This window comes from Paralichthys olivaceus, chromosome 15 (genome assembly GCF_024713975.1).
Source record: "Paralichthys olivaceus isolate ysfri-2021 chromosome 15, ASM2471397v2, whole genome shotgun sequence".
Classification (NCBI taxonomy): Eukaryota; Metazoa; Chordata; class Actinopteri; order Pleuronectiformes; family Paralichthyidae; genus Paralichthys; species Paralichthys olivaceus.
Window position 1 is genome coordinate 13,988,091 of NC_091107.1, and position 22,174 is coordinate 14,010,264.

At 40.4% G+C, this 22,174-nt stretch overlaps 2 protein-coding genes across 2 annotated transcripts; one reads left to right on the top strand and one right to left on the bottom strand.

The window, feature by feature from the left end:
* Positions 1-4,109: 4,109 nt before the first annotated feature.
* snx19a (sorting nexin 19a) lies at positions 4,110-15,358 on the bottom strand. The gene is made up of 13 exons (XM_069539481.1): positions 15,220-15,358; positions 11,538-11,786; positions 8,876-10,366; positions 7,761-7,899; positions 7,573-7,673; positions 7,382-7,501; positions 6,935-7,053; positions 6,545-6,635; positions 6,307-6,457; positions 5,990-6,113; positions 4,858-5,042; positions 4,679-4,766; positions 4,110-4,476 (listed from the first exon to the last, which is right to left on the bottom strand). The coding sequence occupies exons 3-13, from the start codon at positions 10,346-10,348 to the stop codon at positions 4,347-4,349; spliced, it is 2,721 nt and encodes a 906-aa protein (XP_069395582.1). The 5' UTR covers positions 10,349-10,366; positions 11,538-11,786; positions 15,220-15,358; the 3' UTR covers positions 4,110-4,346.
* On the top strand, positions 12,548-22,000 carry LOC109628365 (carotenoid-cleaving dioxygenase, mitochondrial-like). The gene is made up of 12 exons (XM_020085446.2): positions 12,548-12,695; positions 14,944-15,148; positions 15,244-15,455; positions 16,232-16,347; positions 16,455-16,557; positions 17,105-17,233; positions 17,332-17,492; positions 17,580-17,747; positions 18,216-18,353; positions 18,469-18,651; positions 19,249-19,359; positions 20,524-22,000. The coding sequence occupies exons 1-12, from the start codon at positions 12,677-12,679 to the stop codon at positions 20,638-20,640; spliced, it is 1,662 nt and encodes a 553-aa protein (XP_019941005.2). The 5' UTR covers positions 12,548-12,676; the 3' UTR covers positions 20,641-22,000.
* The last annotated feature ends 174 nt before the right edge of the window (positions 22,001-22,174 follow it).

Here is a 22,174-nt window from a genome sequence, read left to right on the forward strand (position 1 = left end):
CCATTCTTTTTTAAAAGGTGGAATTCCCCTGAAAACATATTCACTGTTTGACACTGCAGCTGTTGGTTTGCTTTATCAGCGCTGTGATTTAAAGGTGGGACACACTGCAGCCAGTGAGCAAAGTGTCAACTCTGGCTGGCACCCTAAGACTGCACGCATATATGGGGCATGTGTTGTTTGGCACCATTAGGCTTTTGCTCATTAGTCTAAAAAAATATCTAAAAACAGTAGCAGGAAGCAACATCCCCGATGCCCAGGAAGCAGACAAAGGATACTCTCCTTAACATCTGTCTGGATCAGGGATCGAATACACACCCAGTAAGACCAGTGACTCATAAATGATGGATATCTGCTGAAATTCCCTTGCACAAAACAAATCTTAACATGTTATTATGTCTAGATGTAGTTTTTTTTCTGGTGCTGGTGCTGGAGGAAACTTATCAGTGTATTAACCAGTGCCAGAAGAACTAAATACGATGTAATTCCAGTATCTTATGAGTTTCTGAGAATTAACTGTGGGGTTTGACCAAGTTTGAGTTGGAAGTTTACGTTACATGACGTGAGCTTTGGATAAATAGGAGAAAAGGCCCGAAGGTTAACACAGTCAAACTGGAAACATGTGTTTAGGCTGAGTACACATCAGAAAGCTACGTCCAGCTGCCTAAACCTAAATCCTAATTTATGTGGGAAATATCATCTCCAAGTAATTGTACTATAGCACGGAAGGATCAACTGTTGCTCCTATGTTGTTTATATGCAGAATATCAATAATGATGTAGACACTGAAAAGGAAATTAGAAAGAAAGAAATCTTGTTTTGATTGATTGTACTTAGGAGTTTCATAGCTCAATGGAATTAACAAAACCTAACACATTTTAATATTTTTTAAATGATTGACAATACATTTCTAAACTCAGTAACGATCAGTCAAGAAATCGATTATGTGTTATTAAATTTCACAGATGTATCTTTCCCCATTGATTACATGGCCACCATCATGGCAGGCCCAGTGTTTTTGTCCCCTTGAAGTCCCAACGCCTGAGGCAGGAGGTGGGACCCTGCCAGTATCAGCCATGATATCATGAGAAAGTAAGCATGCTGTGCTACACGTTCCAAGATCGAATTTGTCCATCTGAACTACACATGGAAACAAAGGCTGAGGATATTTACACTGACATCTGAGACACGTTTCTACATGTGAACGTCAGCATTGAGAAGAGGATGAGGTCAGGAGCTGTTTGGGTTGTGTTGTTTTGTCAGGTTTTCCTGTTATTGTGTGCACCGCCATTAAAAAAGTCAACTTTTAGATACTCATCTTAAAGCTTCACAGAGATGGTACTGTATTCGTTACAAGAGTACTGCATTGAAAAGTACACAGATTGCATCGAGTTGTATGTTGTGTCTCTTGTATATTTCTGCACAAAGCGCTGAAACACAACTGTCAAACGATGAGATAAAATTGCTTTGCATTAAAAAAAGACTAAACATGCCTGTTTGGAATGCAGTGGTTTCTCTGCCTGTGGTGATGCTAGTTGCATTTGATCTTTCTGAAACTGTAAAAGTGACCTGCAGTGATTGAGCTGCTGAGTACTGGATTCTGCAGCTCCACCACTGCTGCACAAAGAGCTGTTCATTTTAATTTAAAGTTCAGTGAAACTTGACTCACTGTGCAAAACCCTGAACTGGAGAATCAGTTGTCTTTGCTGCATCTGTTGTTGTGATTGACAACATCACTTGCGTTGATGAGTCCCACCCTTCACTGCTACAGTGCGCCGATTGTCTATTTAATTTTTTTTAACATTGAACGTATCATGTGACCAAATTGCTTTGCAACTTTGTTCCTGAACAACCCACATGCATGGTTCTCAAGATATGTGACCCACATACAGACAGACAGAGATTTATTAGGTGGATACCTACAAATGTCTTTTAAAGTAGAGGTAAGTGATAAGTAGATGACACTATTGGTTCTGAGCAGCATGGTGGTGCAGTGGTGTCACCTCGTAGTAAGAAGAAGGTTTGAACCTGACGGTTTGCATGTTCTCCTTGTGGGTTTTCTCCTCACAGTCCAACGAAATGCTGTTTAAATTACTTGGAGATTCTATTCGCCTGAAAGTGTTAATGTGAGTTTGAATGGTTATTTGTTTCAGTGCGTTGACCCTGTGATGGACTGGTGACATGTCTAGGGTGGGATTGGCTCCAACACCTCTGTGAGCCTCAGCAGATAAGCGGAATAGATAAATAATACATGGATGGGCTTTTTGTTCTTCAGCATGTTATTTCTGACACTTCTTCTAACGCTCACTGGTGCAGAGAACACGTGTCTCAGCTTTAATTATTTTGGATCATTTTAAACTTGTTTTATATTCACGCAATGAGCTCATTGTGGCAGACACATCAGTTTCCTGTCTCTATCTGTAGGGAGCAGTGAATGGATCAAATCATCTCTTTAAGAGGTGGTCAACATGGTGGTGCCAGCAGGAACACATAAACAAGATAAGTTCATCAAAGTTAAATATCTGTAACTCCAGCACACTGGGAGAAGACGAATACAGGAAATATATGCACACTTTGTCTTAATAAATCCCACATTTTTACTCTAAAAAGATGAATGATTTCATTACGATGACATCTGGCTCATCACCACATCCCTGCACAGGACACACGTTGAGACAATGTGAGTGCTTAGCTCTAGAGGGATTTGTGTCTGTGAGGTTAAAAGGTTATTTCTACTTGACTCTGAGATATTTGTCAAGTTCACAAACTATTAAAATCGGCTTTATCTTAAAGATACCAGCAGTATTTATAAAACACAGATCATAATTGAATTTGTTTGTAACTGCTGGACGTATCACCACCTGGACCGACATGGGTCAGGAAAGATTTTGATGGAAAAAATCATGTTTTTCAGGGTCTGATGTGGATCTTGGGAATTTAAATGTGGTTTCATAAGGGGTCTGATGGGCCTTGGCAGAGGTTTGTACTCTACTGCTATTATAGTATCTGCTGATGCCACTTGAAGTTGCGCTTTTGCCTTTATATCACAGAGGGGAAGATATTGTAAAATATAAAAGGAGAATTTTTCACTGTGGTTATTCACTAAGGCGGTAATCTTTCACAGCTTCATCAAAGAAATCATGTCTGAGGCAGTTAGTGTTTTTCAAAGCCTGGTCAGGATGAAAAATGGTTCACAGAGAGACTGAACACTAACTCTCGTTAAACCACTTTTATCAGTGAAATATATATGTCTGGGCTCTTGGATGAATTATTGATAGTACATGTGCCAAATCTTAAACTCTTCTCACACATGGAACAGTGCTCTTCATGGTCCGATCTCTATAATTGATTCATCTAAGGGTGTTTCCCACAGAATATCAAGTCAAAGCCAGACCAGAGCAAATTGTCTAGTGCCACTTTAAAGCTACACAATGCGCAGTTTTACTGTAAAACATTGTGTATGTACACACAATTAGAATAAAATGTTGACCCAGTAGCAATGTTTTCCAATGTGAATGAGCCTATTTCAAATGTGCAGTTTACTGATGATCTTACTTTGTGTCTATTCAGAATCCAGATGTTGTCTCCAAACATGCTGCTTTGTCATACAGAGTTTCATTGATGTCAAATCATTAAAGGTTGAAAATATTCATAATCATCCTCTTATCTATCTTTGGAGCTTCGGAAGTAAACGTATCAAAACAACAATATTTACAATATTCATGAAAAGGACACTGTCTAACATAACATGTTTACAGGTGTAAAATAGGTGTATCAATGTTAAAAGTATTCATACAAAGCGAAAGAGATGAAGTGGGGCATAGAAGACGATAATAAATACATAACGATAATTGTTATATGGGATATAAAGGGAGATATGTGGATCTGCTCTTCCGTTTATTAAAGGTTCAGTGTGTAAGATTTAGTGCCATCTAGTGGTGAAATGCATATTGCCACTGAATGCCTGTCACCTGACATTCAGTGTAACAAGTGATAACTTCACATAAGATCCAATATTCATTTAAAGTGAATGGAGTGGAGCTGGTATAGTGGTAGTTTTCCTCCTGATGCGTCCCTGCTGATTGTTTCAGAAATACACACATACATGTAAGTCATTCTTCTCATGTATTTTGTTAGAGTCACAAGGTAGGCAAGTTTATTTAGAAATCCTAAAGGCAGGTGGAGACTCATGACAGACACACAGCACATGAAGAAGTGTTTTGACTGCTGCCCTTCATAGAATCAAGTAACTACAGACCATTATGGATTCCTCACAACTCCAGCTGCACATATACGTCTTCCATCAGCCGTCTCCCCCTGTGAAGCTTCAGAGTGTTATTGTGTGCTCATCATCTGTGAGGACTGTCCTTCTCTGTGTCTTTGGCCAGGCTCTGCAGCAGAGACCTCTGGAAGGCCTCGTCACACGACTCAGGGATCAGAAACTCCAACAGAAGGTCACAGATGCAGTAGATCAGATGCCTGCACAGAATCACACAAACACGCTCAACAACAGACTCACATTGACTGTAAATACAGCAGATTTCTAACGTGAACTTGAAATTCTTAAATGTAAACCACACGTCTGTAAAGTCTTCTTCTCTCTTGGTTTAATTTTGTGATGTGGCCATGTTCAGTTCACAGTCAGACAAGTATTTACTCGACAGTTTGTCTGCTGACTCACTTGTTTATCTGATGGTCCTGTAAAGATTCCAGCATGGTCTCCAAGCTCAGTCTGTACTTCTCCTTACCCAGAATGTCAGTGATGAGCTCTGTTCAAGTACAACAACATAGTTTTAGGACCCTTGCAAATCAGGACAACATTTAACTTCTATAATTCTGAACCTAACATCTGCTGCTGACCTGGGAGCAGCTGCATGAGACAGTCCAGACATTGCTCCTTAGTCTCCGTTCTTTCAGCAGCACTACGCTCTGGCCGGGGTTGAGCAGGTAACGTGCCTCCTGGCCACACAGCCTCCTGCAACACTTGCAGGTAAATCACCCAGCAGGGAGCACTGGTAAGGTGAGCGACTCCGACATCCAACCATCTGGGTAGTTGAAAAAGTGCGTGTGCAAATGTAGTTGAGTGCAAACAGTGTCTGCTTTTTTTTTTTTTTACCACATATCACTGACTGCATGGAGGAAACAAATTAAAAACGCACAATCAGGCAGACTGAAAGAAACAAATTAGCAGTTTCAAACGTCTATGAAACATTTCTGGGGCATGAACAGTATTTACTGACATGCTCTGTGAACCTGATAACTCCCAGAGGCATGTGTCAAGTCCAAAAATGAACGCCAGAATAATCAGTTAGAGACGGCAGAACACCAGAGATTAGACAAGCTGAGTTCCCACAGAAAGAAACCCCAGTGGTACTTCTAGAAGTCTTTGTCTAAAGCTGCATACCCAGCAAAGGCATAAACATTGCATCTCGAAGAAAAAATAACATTTTGAAAGGCAATCTGAGAGACTCTCATGAGACATCTGTGCACCACAAACCACTTAGTACCCCGTAAAACAAAAGGAGCCGGTGTCGTGATGTTCGGCTGCAGGAAGGAAAAATAACTGAGTGCCACAACATGGCCGCAATGTAGCAAAACACATCTGCAGTCACACATTTTCATTGCATGTTGGATGAGATGATTCTTTTACAACTTTGAGGTCATACATCATTTTATTTTATTTCATTTTATACAGATGTTTATCTATTTCTTATGTTTTATTAGGCTCCTTTAACCTATTGTTATTTTTATAGAGATTTATCCTGTGAATATATCAGGGAACTTTTACTGAAGCACATTCATTTTAAAAGATATTTTGGATAATACACTTATTCACTTTCTTGCTTTGAAAGATATACAAGTTAAATTGTAATTCTAAAAATGTATATTCCCTGTGAATGCTCTCTCATCATCACTCTTTCCTTCTTCATGATGCTGGAACTTGTTGTTCAGCAGGAAAACACTACACAGAAGCTAAAAGAAGCAGCTATACCTCTCTATGAAGGTACCAAAGAGCAGTCTGATGGTCTTCTGTATGTTCTCAGTGCACAGCCAACTCCACTGGTCCTTCATCAGCAGACACAGGATGTTCAGAGCAACATCTGCCACAGCTGTGTCTGCACATAAAACACAGTAATAGGAACAGAGGGACACCAAAATGTTAGATACAAGCAAATCACATCAGTGGCGGAAAGTAACTGCAAGGACTTCTCTGCTTGTAGAATGTTGCTGCACCCAAGTGGTGATGCTACGTAAGTGTATGTTGCTTCTCTAGAGCTACAAGGAATGCAATGTTGTGTAAATATGAACCTGTCCCGTGACTCTTCCCTGAGGTCCTCCTGTCTTTGTCAGGCTGCCCACGTCTCTGTCTGGCTGTGTCTTTCTCATTCTGCCCACATAAGAGTCTTTCCTGCTCTGAGACAAAGTTCTCCAGGCCTGACAGGGTCATACCATTCAGGACCTGAAGAGCCACAGTGAGCGAGGCAACCATGTCAGCTGTGTCACAGGTTTATTATTCAGGGATAATAAAGATAGTTCAGTGACTTACATTGCTGCCTTCACTAAAGCAGTATGTCACTTTCGGGTGTAGGTCAGGGATATTGAGAGAAGGGGAGATTTTGCTCTGGAACATAAGTCTCCTGATGCATGAAACACAAAACCAGAAGTTCCCTCATTACATTAATACAACAAAACACAGTGTACCAGAACAACCAGCACTGATTTATCTTGTACTGAACTGACTGTTCGATCAGTTAAGAGAGAGAAACATGATCAGTAACCAACATGTTGAAAATTAGATTTATTTCAGGGAAATTTGTCCTAAACCTAAGAATCTTAATGTCCAATGTAAACTGTGATGAGGGGTCACTTTGTTACGAAGGGGTAAGAGGGAAGACATTTTCGTAGCCTCTGAATTGGGCCTTCACAGAGCTCTCACCTGTACTTTCTGTTGTCCAGTGTTCTTCCATCAGTGTCTCCCTCAAGCTCCTCTGTTGGACTGAGGGGCTCGGGATAAGGAAATGCTGTCTTCAACGTGTCTAGTGCATTTTCCATCATCTTTTATTGGAATTAAGTTGTAGGAGAGATGAGAAATTATATTCATACACTGTTTGCTGGACATTCAAAGACTGCAATTATGGCACATCATAGTTATTAGATAGTATACAGAAGGAAAATTATTCAAGATAAAGGCGAGATTATATGTTTAAGGTTGAGTCAAAATTTTGTGTATGACCCTGCAAATTCTCCCAATATAAAAAAATTATTAAAGATGCAGCTATTAATTGCATTCAAGCAACTGCAATTACTTTTACTATTAAATGAATTAAATACATATTAATTAACTTTCTCTCGGTCATACTGCATGGTGTTGATGTTTTCTCACCTTATCAATTCTGGACTTAACAAAAGGTTTCCTTCCAAAATATGTGCAAGCTTCTGTGTTGACAGCCAGGAACTCCTGCATGTCCTCGCTGTTGGCCGTCTCAGGAATGTTGTTCAGTTGCTAGAAAATCAATCAAATTATGGGACCACACAAATCATCATTGATAATGCAGACGGAATCCTGGTACCTACTCTAAGGAACGTATCCAGTTGGCTTTTACGGGCCTCCACCCTCTCGCTGTCTGCATTTCCAAACGAAAGGTCAGGGAACATTTTCTTTGGGCCTTTGACATCTGAAATGCACAATAGTGACTAACATCAATGAATCTATCTTGACACAGTTCAATTTGGCCAATTAAAAGCAAAGGATAACTTCTTACTCTTGATTAATTTCTTAACTTCAGGCTTCTCCTCCAAACGTGTCTGCAGGTTGAGGAACTCGCTGTATCTGCGGTTGACAGTGTGAGAGGCTGCAGACTGCAGAGACGCACCGCATTCTGCTTCAGCCACTGTCTCAAACTGTAAAACAGAGAGTGGAGGGCAAAGTGTGATAATCGATAACACGTATTCAGTCAAACATTAAAGCTACACTATATACGTTTACTTAGCAACAGCGCCTTCTGCAGCCAGACCTGGTGACTAGCTCTGTCAAGTTTCTGAGCAAGTGGGATTCTATTAAACTCTTGACTGCATCTTCCCACTCACTGAAGTGAAACACAACTGACATGATGCAGCTTCCTGAAGCAGGGGAGCTGCCACTTTGAAAAATGCATCAAACTCGTGTAGAATTCCTCTTAGTTTCTTCACTGAATATCAGCGATAAACGCTGGTTTTGAATGTCTTCTTTATCTTTTTAACTTATAACATAAAGTCAGCATTACTGTTGAACTTGCTGGATCTGATTCTGATTATTTAAAGGTGCAGTGTGTAGAATCTAGTGATATATCTAGTGTTGAAATCTCATGTTGCAGCTGAACACCCCTCACCTCACCCTCTCCTTCCAAACATGAAAAAGAACCTGTGGCAGGCAGCTTCAGTTGTCATAAAAACTCAAAAGGTGTTTAGTTTGTCCAGTCTGCACTAATGTAAAAAACATGGCAGCCTCCGTAGAGAGGGTCCCCTTGATGTAAATATAAAGTATTTACATATAAGGGGCCTCTTTTGGGCTAAAGGAAACTACAATTTAGATGAATGAACTAGTGAAAACATCATGAGGATTATTCTACATTAAATTTCTCCAATTGTTGTCTTTCACTTAAATCTTACACACTGGACCTTTAAAATGTGATTTTCAGTCAGTCACACACTTCTCAAAGGTGATCAAACCCACATACTAAAGTTACATAGAGCGAGAACAGGCGTTTGGAGTGTGAAGTGGGAATGAGACTGGGACCATTCTCCTTCTTCCATGTCAGTGAAGCATCAAACTAATTATGAGGATACTATTTTACAGTAATAACAGTATTGCTTTAAAGGCAGCAGGAGGTGGTGTTACCTTCACAGTGTAGAGTGTATAGGGATGTGCGCCTGTGCCTCGCTGCTCCTTTGCAGCGACTGTACCAGAAATTTGTACATTCTGGACATGCACAGCTGCAGCTTGGTTGCTGGGCGAATCACAGTTGTAGGAGTTAAGTCTTTTCGGGGAAGAAGACGGGGATTTCTCTTGGGCTATACCCGCCGGCCACTGGGAGTCCTCGGGCACAACCACCTTCGGCCCAAGATTTTTTAGAGGACCGAAGCAGCCGAATCCCTCGTCGTCCTTCAAGGGGCTCACGCTGCAGAAGTTTGTTGGAGGACCACAGTCACAAAAGCCTCCTGTCAGGTCCTCTTCTGAGTCAGACTGAATCAGAGACTCCAGTGAAATCATTTTGGACTCGGACGACTGGGAGTAATGAGCAGAGGTGAGAGTACAGCAGCTCACTTTGCATGGTGTGAGTAAACCTGCGTGACAACTTTCTAATTTGTCCATAGATGTCAGGCTGATCAGGCTGCTCTGTGAGGAGTCCTGATCATTGATCAGACTGAGGCTCTGATCTTCAGGCTCTGACAAGCTTATGCTGGAGAGACCTGCTTGTTCAGAAGAAGACAGGGACCTGCAGGTGGTCCAGGAGTCCTGCTGGATTTGACATCTGTACAATGCAGCTGCTGGGAGCCCATCCTGTGGTTCTCTGGACCTGGTGAATATATCTACAATGGTTTGGTTCAGCCAGTCAGGATCAGACACTCTGCTAATGAGAGGCAACAGAACATTGCAGGTGATGAGTTCTGTAACCATGTAACCTCCAGTCCTGGTCTCCATCTGAGGGTATGGAACAAGCACATGCAAGACGAGGTTAACCAGAGCTCTGGAGTAGCTGAGCTCAACGGCTTCACTGCTCACAGCTGGGTGAGGAGAATCTACTTCACTGTAAAGCTTCCACAGGCTGAAAACCTCCCTGTGTGTTAACTGTATCTGCCGGGCCGTCATGTAGCTCTGCAGGTGACAGCCGTACAGCTCCAGCAGCCGTTCGACCAGCGCCTTCCTGTCCAATCGCCTTGCACGCTCCTTCAGCTCCATTACTGACTCCAACATTGAATTACGAACTGCACACTCAAACTCCCCCTCCACCTCTGGCAGCAGAGTACGATACCACGAGGACACAAAGTCTCGCACCGCTTTGTGAACGGCACTGTCGATCTCGTGGTTCAACCTCCATTCATGTTCGGGTGAACACGACGGTGGGTTGATGGCGCCAAGAGGCAAAAAATGCTCCAGGTGGAGGAGGCTGTTTGCATCCAGCACAGCCCGAGACCCGAGCCATCCTCCGAGGACCACTAAGAGACTGGTGAAGATGCAGAGCAGCCAAACGTTGACCAGGAGGTGAAAGAGGACGAGCCATGCCAGGAGAGCTCCGAGGCCTAACAGCCTCCTCTGCCCGAGTAACTCTGATAAAGTCCAGTGATCAGAGCTCTTGGAGGAGGGCATCATAGTCAGCAGAAGAGTGTCCTGTTTAAAAAAGACAATGTACTTTCACGAGAATGGCTTGCTCCCCCTTGCCCTTAGATAAACAGTTTGGTCAGTCTTCCACATACACGTCTGCTCATGCAATATCACATCCACAAATGACAAAATTTCCATTACACCATCCTCACACATTACTGTGTATGCCACTATTTTGTATATAGTGTGGGAGAGTGGGGCCTGTTTCGTTCCACACTTGTTTTTGAGTATATGTAATATATTGCTGAGTAGACTGTGAATTTCACCAAGGGATCAACAGTCTTATCTTTATCCATAAAAAGAACATTTTAACATATCTGCTGCTAACACTTGTATATAGTCTATAATAATCAATAATAATACAATAATAATACAAATAAAAATACAAAATAACTAGATGGAAAACTTACTATTAATGTAGTGAAGTATGTAATGGAAAACTTGCATATGAACTTTGCTTGAACTCTTTCCTATGATCAATGCTCGTGTGCTGTGTTCAACAATAACTCATACAGAGACACAATTGTGCTCGCATAAGAGGAACTTTCTGGAATATGTGCAGACAGACGATTTGAAACTAGATAGACACCTTTTACTTTTTTACCCATAACTATCCAATACCATGACTGCTGCTATGCACTATTAAAGACCCAAAGAAAATTCCTTAATCGGTCTGAGAAACTCTTTGTTTCACATCTCGAGATAAATTTCCACCACAAGTATAAAGTATGTATATAAAGTATGTTGGTCTACATAATAAACTTCAGACATAAACACAGAGTAACATCAAGGAACAGAAAATGTAAGCACTCAAATATTTAAATAAGTCACCGATAACAGCAGAGAACTCATTTAAATGCTGGTGTAACATTAAATCATTACAAAATAAAAGAGCTGTTGTCAACATTTATCAGAGAGGGACCTGTTGCCATGGCAGTCAGTAAACGCCATCATCTGTCAGTCTCCTGCAGTGAAACCAGCCTGTTGTGCTTTATTGCTCTTTTTCTTCACCACTTTGACTACATGTGTTTCTGATGTAGCTACACCTATAGCTTACAGCTGAGGTCACAGGTGGAGCTAATGCTCAACTAACACAAGCAGCTATAGACTATAATCTACTGATGTACTGTTCTATTCATCCCACATGTTCTGACAGCGAGGAAACAGCAAATATTACCTGAAAGGTTCCAGGTTATTGGAGCTTTCTATACGGAACACAGGCCAAATGAGACGTCCTCGTCCTCCTGTGGGTCATGGCTCTAATCCTCCAACAAAGATTATCAGGATCAGCTGGTCAAGATGGACACACACACACACACACAGGCCATATGGAGGGACAAGGAGCTATCAGGTGCAGACGTCCCCAGTGTTTACAGCTCTGTGGGAGAGACACGTTCCTCCACTGCAGCTGTCGATAGAAACATGACTAAACACGTACAAAACAAACAAGAAAGAAAGAAAAGTAAAGATAATTGTTGAGGAATTTTTCATTACTGTATATGCCACTATATATTATGTATATAATGTATATTACACATTATATCTGTACACCATTGTACAGATATAATGAGTGGGGCCTGTTTCCCTCTACACATACTCCCTTCTCTCTCCAAGCAGTACCCGAGGTCAGGATATAGATTAAAGGGCCAATTACATTGTACTACACTTAGGGACATGCATATAAAAAGATTCATATCTAACTCAGATGCCCTAGACAGAGAGGCACTAGCTCCAACTCTTTTGTGTATTTCACCAGTGGCAAGATGTAGGGACAATACAGGAGTGCATACTTTAGACTTAATGGGATGCGAACACCTACATGTAACATAGAGAGAGACAGCAGTTCTAGACATTCATTGAAGATATATCTAGTTTACATTAAAATCTTTTGAATAAGACATCAGCTGCTGCTTGAGTTCTCCTTTCACCAGCTTCCAGAAAACTTCCATAATAATAATAACAATAACAAGCTATGCATACCACTACATCTCAAACAAAAACACAAATAAACACATACAAAGCAAAAAATAAAAGAGAGAAAAATAATAATAATAATCTAATAATTCCTCTACAGCCCTAATATCTCAAACAAGAACATATAACAAACACATGCAAACCATAACAAAAGAAAGAAAGAAGGAAAGACAGAGAATCTGTCATTCTGCCCTCTCTCTCTCTCTCTCCCTCTCTCCATACTGTGTTGTATAACCGGGTTATGTAACAGCGCAGCAGCATGTGCAGCTCCAGTGGCACAGCAGTGACTGGTCCACCAGATGCAGACATCAGTGGCTGTGTCCATCCCTGTTAACTGCGGCCATGTCTCCTGTGAGCTCAGGTGAGTGTTTTTATTCTGACACTGACTCAAACTCCGCATCAGCACCGTTTTATTATCCACCTGCTGATGACACACACACACACACACACACACACACACACACACACACACACACACACACCGATGAGAGGGATGAGCACTTGAATAGCTGGACGCACTGTGATGGCTGGAGTTTCCTTATTTTCCATGTTGTAATGTACGTTTACAGTGCGGGTTGATGCATGTGACTGTGATGATGGGTGATGGAAGAACAAACTGTTCTTTCAGCTTCGATGCGCTATAGACCGGTTTGTCTGGTTTGATCGCAGCTCGCAGATTAAGATTGAATGCGTAAAAAATAACGCTATTATATTGTTGTTGACGCAGGTTGCTTCTTCACAGGCTGCAGTCCCGTGATAGGATAAAGCAGCGCTGGTTCAGGCTAAACGTCAGTTCTATTATAGAGCGAAGCACGTGGTCTACTGCGCGTAGCTCTAGTGCATTTGTGAGGCGTTTCCAAATCCATAAATCCATCCGCTTGCTTAAAATGCAGGAGAAGATTTTGTGATCAGAAAGTCTCAGTGTTATAATGTGTGACCTCTCTGACGGGTATAGATCCCTGATGTTCCCTCATTACTCATTTTTGATGATGTGTTGTGAGTCCATCTGCAGGTGATGAATTAAATATCACAAAGTCCAGTGTTGACTTTGCTGTTTATTAAATAGAATTTGCATCTACAGTGTCATCTCCCATTCCTAATGTAATTCAGCGGCACCATAGGATGTTTGCTGGTGTAAGGGTAGATGTGCCAGGGAATAAGAGAGGACGCCTCTCTGCAGTAGACCTAGTGTCAGTTTACTTGTGAGCAGACCATCTGTGCATGTATCCACATGCTGTGTGTACTGACTTTTGTAAGCAAATATTATAATTTCCATGATGTTTACCAGGGTTTTTTATTACGGTTCAAAAGTGCAGTCGCTTTCTACTTCCTCGCTTAACCTGATCACGCCTCATTTTAAGACCAACACACCCATGGGTGCTTATATTGGCACAAGTGCAGTTGCTGTTAAAACAACATTGTGCTGACTGGGAAATTGAGAAGTGTGAAGAAAGCAAAAAAAGCTTGCATGGCCTAGTTGGCACCACTTAGTTGGAGGGATGGACCCAGGTCCATTCAGGCTTCAGGTTTCCATATTAATCCTTCACAGTGAAGGTCAAAAACATTCTTGTGAATTAAGGTTAAATACAAATTAAAGACTTTAAATTTAATTTCAATGTTAATAGGTTTAAAATGATTTTAATTACCTATCTAATCAGATGTCCTTGGTTTCACACATAGTCTTCAAAACAGACTACTCCAGCAGATGAAGGATTCATTAAAATATCTTCATATCACATTACTGTACATGTTCCTTCCTCTGTGTTTGCTTTACACTCAAAGATTATGTAAAAGTCACTCCCTGGTTGTAGTTGCACATGGGGTAAACCAAATAATGGCTTGCCTGGTAACAGTGGAGCTGACTGTTGACAATAATTTAAGTCAGATGTCTTCATAAACACTGGAATCTGCCGTTTGGGAGAAGTCGTCTCTCAGCGGAGTTCTATGAGGAGGCTGATTTAATAAAACTCTGCAGTGACGCAAGGAGCAGAGTCACTGACACAGCCGCCTGTGTTAATTCCCACTGAGGATCTAAACTCCAGAACGCCCTGACTTTTGCCCAAATGTAGTGTTGAAACAAGCTGCATGAGATTTCCTCTATAAAACAAAACTCCACCATTTAATGACCATATAATTAAACAGTTAAGTCGATTTTCTAATGTTTAGTCAGAATCAGAGAAGATTGACTCGTTACAACAGAATTTAAATTCCTAAATAAATGTATAAAAAATATAAAGGATGAATGTTGCATTCTGCATTAACTACATGAAATGGTTGATGCTGCTTGTGGCTCTTATTCCTAAACAACTCTTTCTGCTGCATGGCACAAGGCCTTAGCAGGAAAGCTAAGATATCCTGGTTGGCTGGAAGACATTTTCTAGAAATGTATTACACATCTTTTGGCTAAAATTTAAAAAGTGCAGTTAAATTGAGTTTTCTTTGTAGATTGTTGCTTGAAAGTTGATCTTATCAGACAAAGAAACACAACTGTAGTTTTTTCCAAAGTTCACCCTGAAATCGCACAGTTTGAATTGAATGCACCCTAATCAAAGACGGCCATTTCCCTACAATTTTGGTAAGATACCGTGGATGTGTTTTATTTCCTACAGATAATGACAAGCCTGTTGAGAATGGCAAGGACAAGGAATCCATCAACACGCTACTGAAGGGACTGGAGACGATTTCTCCTTTGGTCCGCTCTGCACAGGAGACCCCTGAGCCGATCTCTACCACAGTACAAGGCACCATTCCCTCCTGGATCAATGGCAAATTCCTCCGCAACGGCCCGGGGAAGTTTGAATTTGGAAACACACAGTGAGTTGGAAACACCTCAATATACTGCTGCTCAACACAAATGAAAATAAATACATGTGATGTGATTTAACCTGGACTTGTGTTCCCCACCGCAGCTACAACCACTGGTTCGACGGGATGGCGATGCTACACCAGTTCAAGATCGACAAAGGCCAGGTGACGTACATGAGTCGGTTCCTGAGCAGCGATGCCTACAAGAAGAACAGTGAGAGGGACCGCATCATGATGTCAGAATTCGGCACACTCGCCATGCCCGACCCCTGTAAAAACTTCTTTCAACGCTTCCTGTCTCGCTTTGAGAGGATGGGTGAGGAGATGTAATAACAAGGGATGGGGAAAGACTAGTGTTAGGGGAGTGGCCTGTCAAAGAGGAGGAGTTATGGGGATCAGAGGTGGTTGGTTAGTTGACTCCCTGTACATGGAAGTTGCTTCGCTCTATTTATGTCATGTTCCGAGGTATAAATGAAATAACAACTATAGGATGTCAGTAGTGGCCTTCAATTCAAACTAGCTGCACCACGTTGCATAACCTCATAGATATCAGTTTCCTAAATATGCCTGATTTGATTCATAAAGCTCCGTAATTTATTCTCTGTGAAATCTTCATATATATTAAAAAATTTCCCCCAAAAAATATCCTGGATCCATACCAAAATGTTATGGATCCCTCCCTGACCCACAGCACATCCTTCCACCAAGTGTTGATAAAACATAACCTCCTTGGCAAAGGTCATGCAAGCAGTTTGGTCATTTGAGAAAGATAGGATACCTTTCTAGATCAGGTGGGAGAAAAGACGACACCGTACAAGCTATTTTCATGAAAAATATGTTGAGGCCTGAGGGTGGGTCTTCCAAGAATTCTATTTACACAAGTTACATAATTACATGTGCCACAGTGAGGAACCAGACAGGGGGCAAGACATTCTCAAAATGTTTTACAACACACCACTAGACTTGTGCAACTGCAAGCTGCAAATCACAAAGCAGGGTGCTTTAGAACGCTAATTATTTTGAAAAGAAGAATACTGTCATTCATCTGAAAGCCCTCCCAGTAATCCAGTAACGTGTTTTTCTTTGTTGCAGAGCCAACGGATAATGCGAGTGTGAGCTTTGTGAAGTACAAAGGTGACTACTATGTCAGCACAGAGACGAACTTCATGCACAAAGTGAACCCAGAAAATCTGGAAACGCTGGAAAAGGTACTAACATGAGCATCATGCAGTAATATTTTAGTTTAATATATTTATAAATAGTCCAGTTATTGACACACACACTGATTCTACTTATTCTATGCTTTGTTTCATAGGTGGACTGGAGCAAGTTTATTGCTGTTAATGGAGCCACTGCCCACCCACACTATGACCCTGATGGTACCACCTACAATATGGGCAATTCCTATGGAAGCAAAGGTTAGTCCCATTGTCCGCAAGACCCAGAATTAAATATACACCTTAATTATTTGTTTCTCACACATTGATCATCAAATAATAAAACTATAAGTGCATACCTTCACCAAGGCTAATGTCCCATCTCGCTATGTCAAAGCAGTGTTTCCCATTCATTTGCTTAGGCTGTAGGCAGTTTCATAATGAACCAAAACACTTTTTCCACTTGTTATAATAACATAGGAGATCGGCCATAAAGCTTGCATCCTCCTTGCAGATACAGCGACACCTGCAGGTGGAATGCATTGCAGTTCTCTCTCACACAAAATTACTTGTCTGTCACTGCTCTGTCTGTGTGCTTGTCACTCAGAATTTGCTGCACGTCAGAGCAACATCATGCACATACATGTGCTCCCCTCGCTACTTCCACAAAGTTTTGTAATAATCCTTCTGGTGGTTATTGTGTCATCATTCTAACAGACAGGCAACAAACAAAGCAGATGATAACATAACCTCCTTGGTGAAAGTAATATTGTGTGGTAAAGGTAGATGGTAATCCAGCTTTTTTCAGGAGCCCAGTACAACATCATCAAAGTGCCGTCTGAGAAGACCGATGCCAAAGACACGCTTCAAGGCGCCAAAGTGCTCTGCTCTATCGTGCCTTCAAACAAGTCCCATCCCTCCTACTATCACAGCTTCGGTAAGTCAGCGCTCATTGATATCACTCAGCATTAGTGGTGTCTGTAACTTTCACCTGTTGTCCTAAACCACAAAGCACAACGATCCTCTTGCTTCCAGCCATGTCAGAGAACTGTGTGGTGTTCATCGAGCAGCCAATCAAGATGGACCTGCTGAAGATCGTGACATGTAAGATGAGGGGGAAGGCTCTGAGCGAGGGCATCTACTGGGATCCCAATGAGGAAACTGTCTTCCATGTTGTTGACAAGCACACAGGCAAGGTGAGATAAGAGGGATGGTTAGAGGTGAGGAAGTGGGGAGGCTTGCTTTAGGTCCTGGGTGGTCTAACCATTTGTTCTGTGCCGCAGGTCAGCTCAGTGAAGTACCACACCAAAGCCATCGCCACCTTCCATCAGATCAACGCCTTCGAGGAGGATGGATTCCTGATGCTTGACATGTGCTGCTCAGACGACGGCCAAGCCATCAACAACTACCTCATCCAGAACTTACGCAAGTCAGGAGATGCACTCGATGAGGTCAGACTTTAATTACTCGTGAAAACATAAATTTGTGTGTAGAGAGAAGTGAATTTAACAAATCCTGACAACACCTGCACATGACAACTAGCCTTTTTGCTAAGTCTAGCATATTTGCAGTAATGGTTGTCAATGTGCACTGTGCCTGAGAGATAAATAAATAATAAATCCATCCTCAGATCCTCTCATACAGTCAGACATGATCAGATCTGTTTTTTCTCATCTTGAGTTGTGTATAACTGCTTAATCATCTTTTTATTTTCTGCTAAATAATTGTGGAATACATTTTTGAGAACTTTTTCAAAGTTAAGTGTTGCCGTCTGTCTGCTCATATTTTTGGACTGTTTATATTGAATAATTGATTTTGTCTTTTTACTGTTGCTTCATTTCTTACATTTTTTTAGTCTCTTTGCACAAAGACACCAAAATACTTCATGATAGTTTCTTCCTGTGGTATGTCCCTCCCAGGTGTACAACACCATCTCCAAGAATTACCCCCGGCGTTTTGTTTTGCCCCTGAATGTGACAAGTGAAACACCAACAGGCCAGAACCTGAACACACGGCCCTCCAGTAACGCAACGTGTGTCAAAGTCAGCACAGATAAGGTGAGCTGGACAATGAAAAGGTCACTTGCTCAAGACAGAGCTCAACAATTTAAAGATCATAGAAAACAGGATGGCAGAAACATCTTAACAGTAGACATATGACCTTTGTCTACAGGTCTTCTGCCAGCATGAGGACCTCCATGGTGATGATCTCAATGACTACGGAGGCCTGGAGTTCCCTCAGATCAACTATGACAGATGTAACACACGACCATACCGATATTTCTACGGCTGTGGCTTCAGACATCTGGTGGGAGACTCTCTGCTCAAGATGGACCTGAACGACAAGACACTCAAGGTGTGTGTGTGTGTGTGTGTGTGTGTGTGAGAGAGAGAGAGAGAGAGAGGTCCTTGAGGGCATGATCTAATGAGACAAAACATAATTTCTGAGGTCGTGGTTAAGGTTAGTGCTATTATGTGAAGTGTGGTCAGTTAAGGTTAGCGTGAGGCATGAACTTTTAATGCTTAAGGTTATAGATTTGGTTTTGGTTAGGCTGTCCACAATGAATGGGAGTCAATGCAAAGTGCTGCACAATCATCTTTCCAGTTTGTATTGAAGGTTCAACAGTTTGCAGAACTAACTGGAATAAGGTGAAAGCAAAGCAACACGAACCCATTTGTTTGGCTGTTTGAGTAAATCAAACATTTTAAATACATTTAGGATTTACAATTCAACAAGTCCCTTTTTTATCTTAACTATTAACTTACACAGACATTTGTACTTTTTAGTAAAATTCAGATATTCTAATACTATAAACTTATAGCACAGATATAATTACCCTAAAACATTTTGTCAGCTTTAATCAACATCCTATTGATGCCTTAAAACAGCTTCTCCATTTCTCTGTGGTTAAAGGTAGAATGCTGAAACACTTGTGAATTTGATATTCCACAGGTCTGGTACCAGAAGGGTCTCTACCCCTCAGAGCCCGTGTTTGTGCCGTCACCTGAAGCCGTGGAGGAGGATGATGGTGTCGTCCTCTCTGTGGTTCTCACCCCCTCACAAGTAAGACTGTTAAAATACAGGAGTTGATGAAAAGAGATGTGACATGGAAATTTAAAAAAAAATTAAATGGTCTGAGAAAGAGAGAATTAAACTGCAGGAATAAAAGTGTCTTTGTAAAAACAAACCTACAATGTTTGAAAATTATTCCACACAGGATTTTTTGCATATTTTCTCAACTAAGCAAATGAGTTTACACAGCTCTAATTAAAAGTTGAGTAAAACTTTACTATTTCTATTTTGAAAGGTTTGAACCGTGTAGCAGTTGTCATTGTGCCCCCTACTGACAGCACGTGTGGCAGCTTGTATCTAAGCTGTCGCTGTAAAGCATTAAAACGCTGGTGGAGAATGAAAGCTAAAACTGTATAGTGACCAGCAGGAGTACTGATGCAGTCTGTGGAAGACCTTCACAGGATACAATGCTTATTTTAAGTACCGTATTATACCAAATAAAATGTCCTAAATGGATGTTTTTTTTATGTATTTTTCATGCTTCTTTTATTTCCCTCAGCACCTGTGTGTATCTGTGGCCTTGTGTACTCATGTACTTATCTCTGAAACACGTCATAGATCTCTGCATCAAATATCCGTGAAACACATCATCAAATATCTCTGAAACACATCATCAAATATCTCTGACATAACAAATATCTCTGAAACACATTATATATCTCTGAAACACATCATCAAATATCTCTGAAACACATCATCAAATATCTCTGATATATCAAATATCTCTGAAACACATCATCAAATATCTCTGAAACACATCATCAAATATCTCTGACATATCAAATATCTCTGAAACACATCATCAAATATCTCTGAAACACATCATCAAATATCTCTGACACATCAAATATCTCTGAAACACATCATCAAATATCTCTGACACATCAAATATCTCTGAAACACATCATCAAATATCTCTGACACATCAAATATCTCTGACATAACAAATATCCCTGAAATACATCATATATCTCTGAAACACATCATACATCTCTGAAACACCGTACCTGGTTTAGAAGCTGTTCAAACCGTCAGTTGTAGCTGTTTGTGCTCACAGAGGAATATTCTGCTGTAGTGACACTATGAATGGCATCACTCAGATTAGAGGCTCTGTGTGGATTCTGATTGTAATCTCCACTGAACTTTTCTCTCCAGGATAAAGGGACGTTCCTCCTGGTTTTGGACGCCAAGACATTTGAGGAGTTGGGAAGAGCCGATGTGCCTGTTAATATTCCTTATGGCTTCCATGGAACCTTCAATGCATCTACATAGATCTAACCATGTAGCTCTTCTGATGCATGACATGATACAAAGAATACTAAATGCAGTATTACTCACACACAAGTTATTACTATAATGTGGGCATCAATTTATATTGTAGGATGGTCCTACTTTTATATCACACAAGTGTCTAATGGACATTTTCTTTTGTACTCTTTTTAGTCTCAAATTATATTTTTTTAAGGCTGATTTACTTTTATAAATCCTTCACTTTACTAATATTTACCTCTGTGAACTTTCAAGTGCAGTTACACAGTTGTGCATCTTTAAAACACAGAATCTCTGCCATTTTCTGAAATATGATCACATGTGAAAACAGCTGCTTCAACCGGACTTTATTATTGAGGTGTTTTAGAATTGAATCAACTTTTTTTATAGAAAATGAAAATCATCATATTATGTCTTGTGCTACTTTTGTTTTGCTACGTTATTTTTAAACACTAAAGTTTGTAATTTGTTTGATTTAACACATTTATTTTGAACATGTTAACAAATTGCAAAAAATTTTAAACATTTACCAAAACATACTTAAATAACTATCAAGGGTCCCAACATCCCAACATTGAACCCTGGGGATCCCCAAAGGTAATGTTCAGAAACGGGTTAACGAAGAGAGACCTCTCCCTCTAAATCCAGGTCTTTGTATTTTTTCAAATAGTAAATCTTGCTCTAACGTGTCAAATGTTTTTTTTATTTTGAGATCCAGAAATACCACTACTACATATTCTTTATTTTCTATTGCTGTTTCTATTTTTTAATTTCTTCCTTTTATACAAATAAAGTGGTCTCACCAGCTCCAAATCTATGTTGCTGCTTATATGTAATGTATTATGATTTGTAATGAAGTGATAAAGTTTTGTATGGAATATTTTCTAGTATCCATTAGAAGCAAAGGAAAAAGGTCTGCAGTTTGAGAGTATGTTTGTATCCAGCTTTATATATTATCTATCATAATAAACATTTGTCTTGGTTAGTAGAGGCTGGGTACAGATATGAGTCAGAGGTTTTATAGTAAATTCAATTACATTTTTAACCAAACATTTCAATTTTATTCCAGACAGCGGGTCTTTTACTCTTGATCTTTAAAACAATTTCTTACATATAGATTTTTTAATACAACTTTGCTTGCCACATAATTGAAGTCAAACCAGGACTTCTAATAATGACAAATAAATCATTACATGTATTTGTGACCAAGGCTATGTTGCTGTTCCTTTTTACCAGTCAATTATCTGTCCTTCCCAGATTTCTCTTTTCATCAAACGATTTAAATTTTCCATGTAATTTTTTTATTATTGTATCAATTGTCCTCCAGTCGTTCTGTATTAAGTCATTTTGCAGTTTCACACAATTCTTTGTTTTGTGTCTTTTCTTTACTTTAATTCTGTCTATAATGAAGATGACACATTTTCCTTTTCTTTTATGAAATGAAAGTTTCTCTCACAAAGTCCAATTTCACACAATTTTAAGAAACATTTTATAAACAGTAGACGCACATCATGAACAGTGTCACAGTTTCAAAACA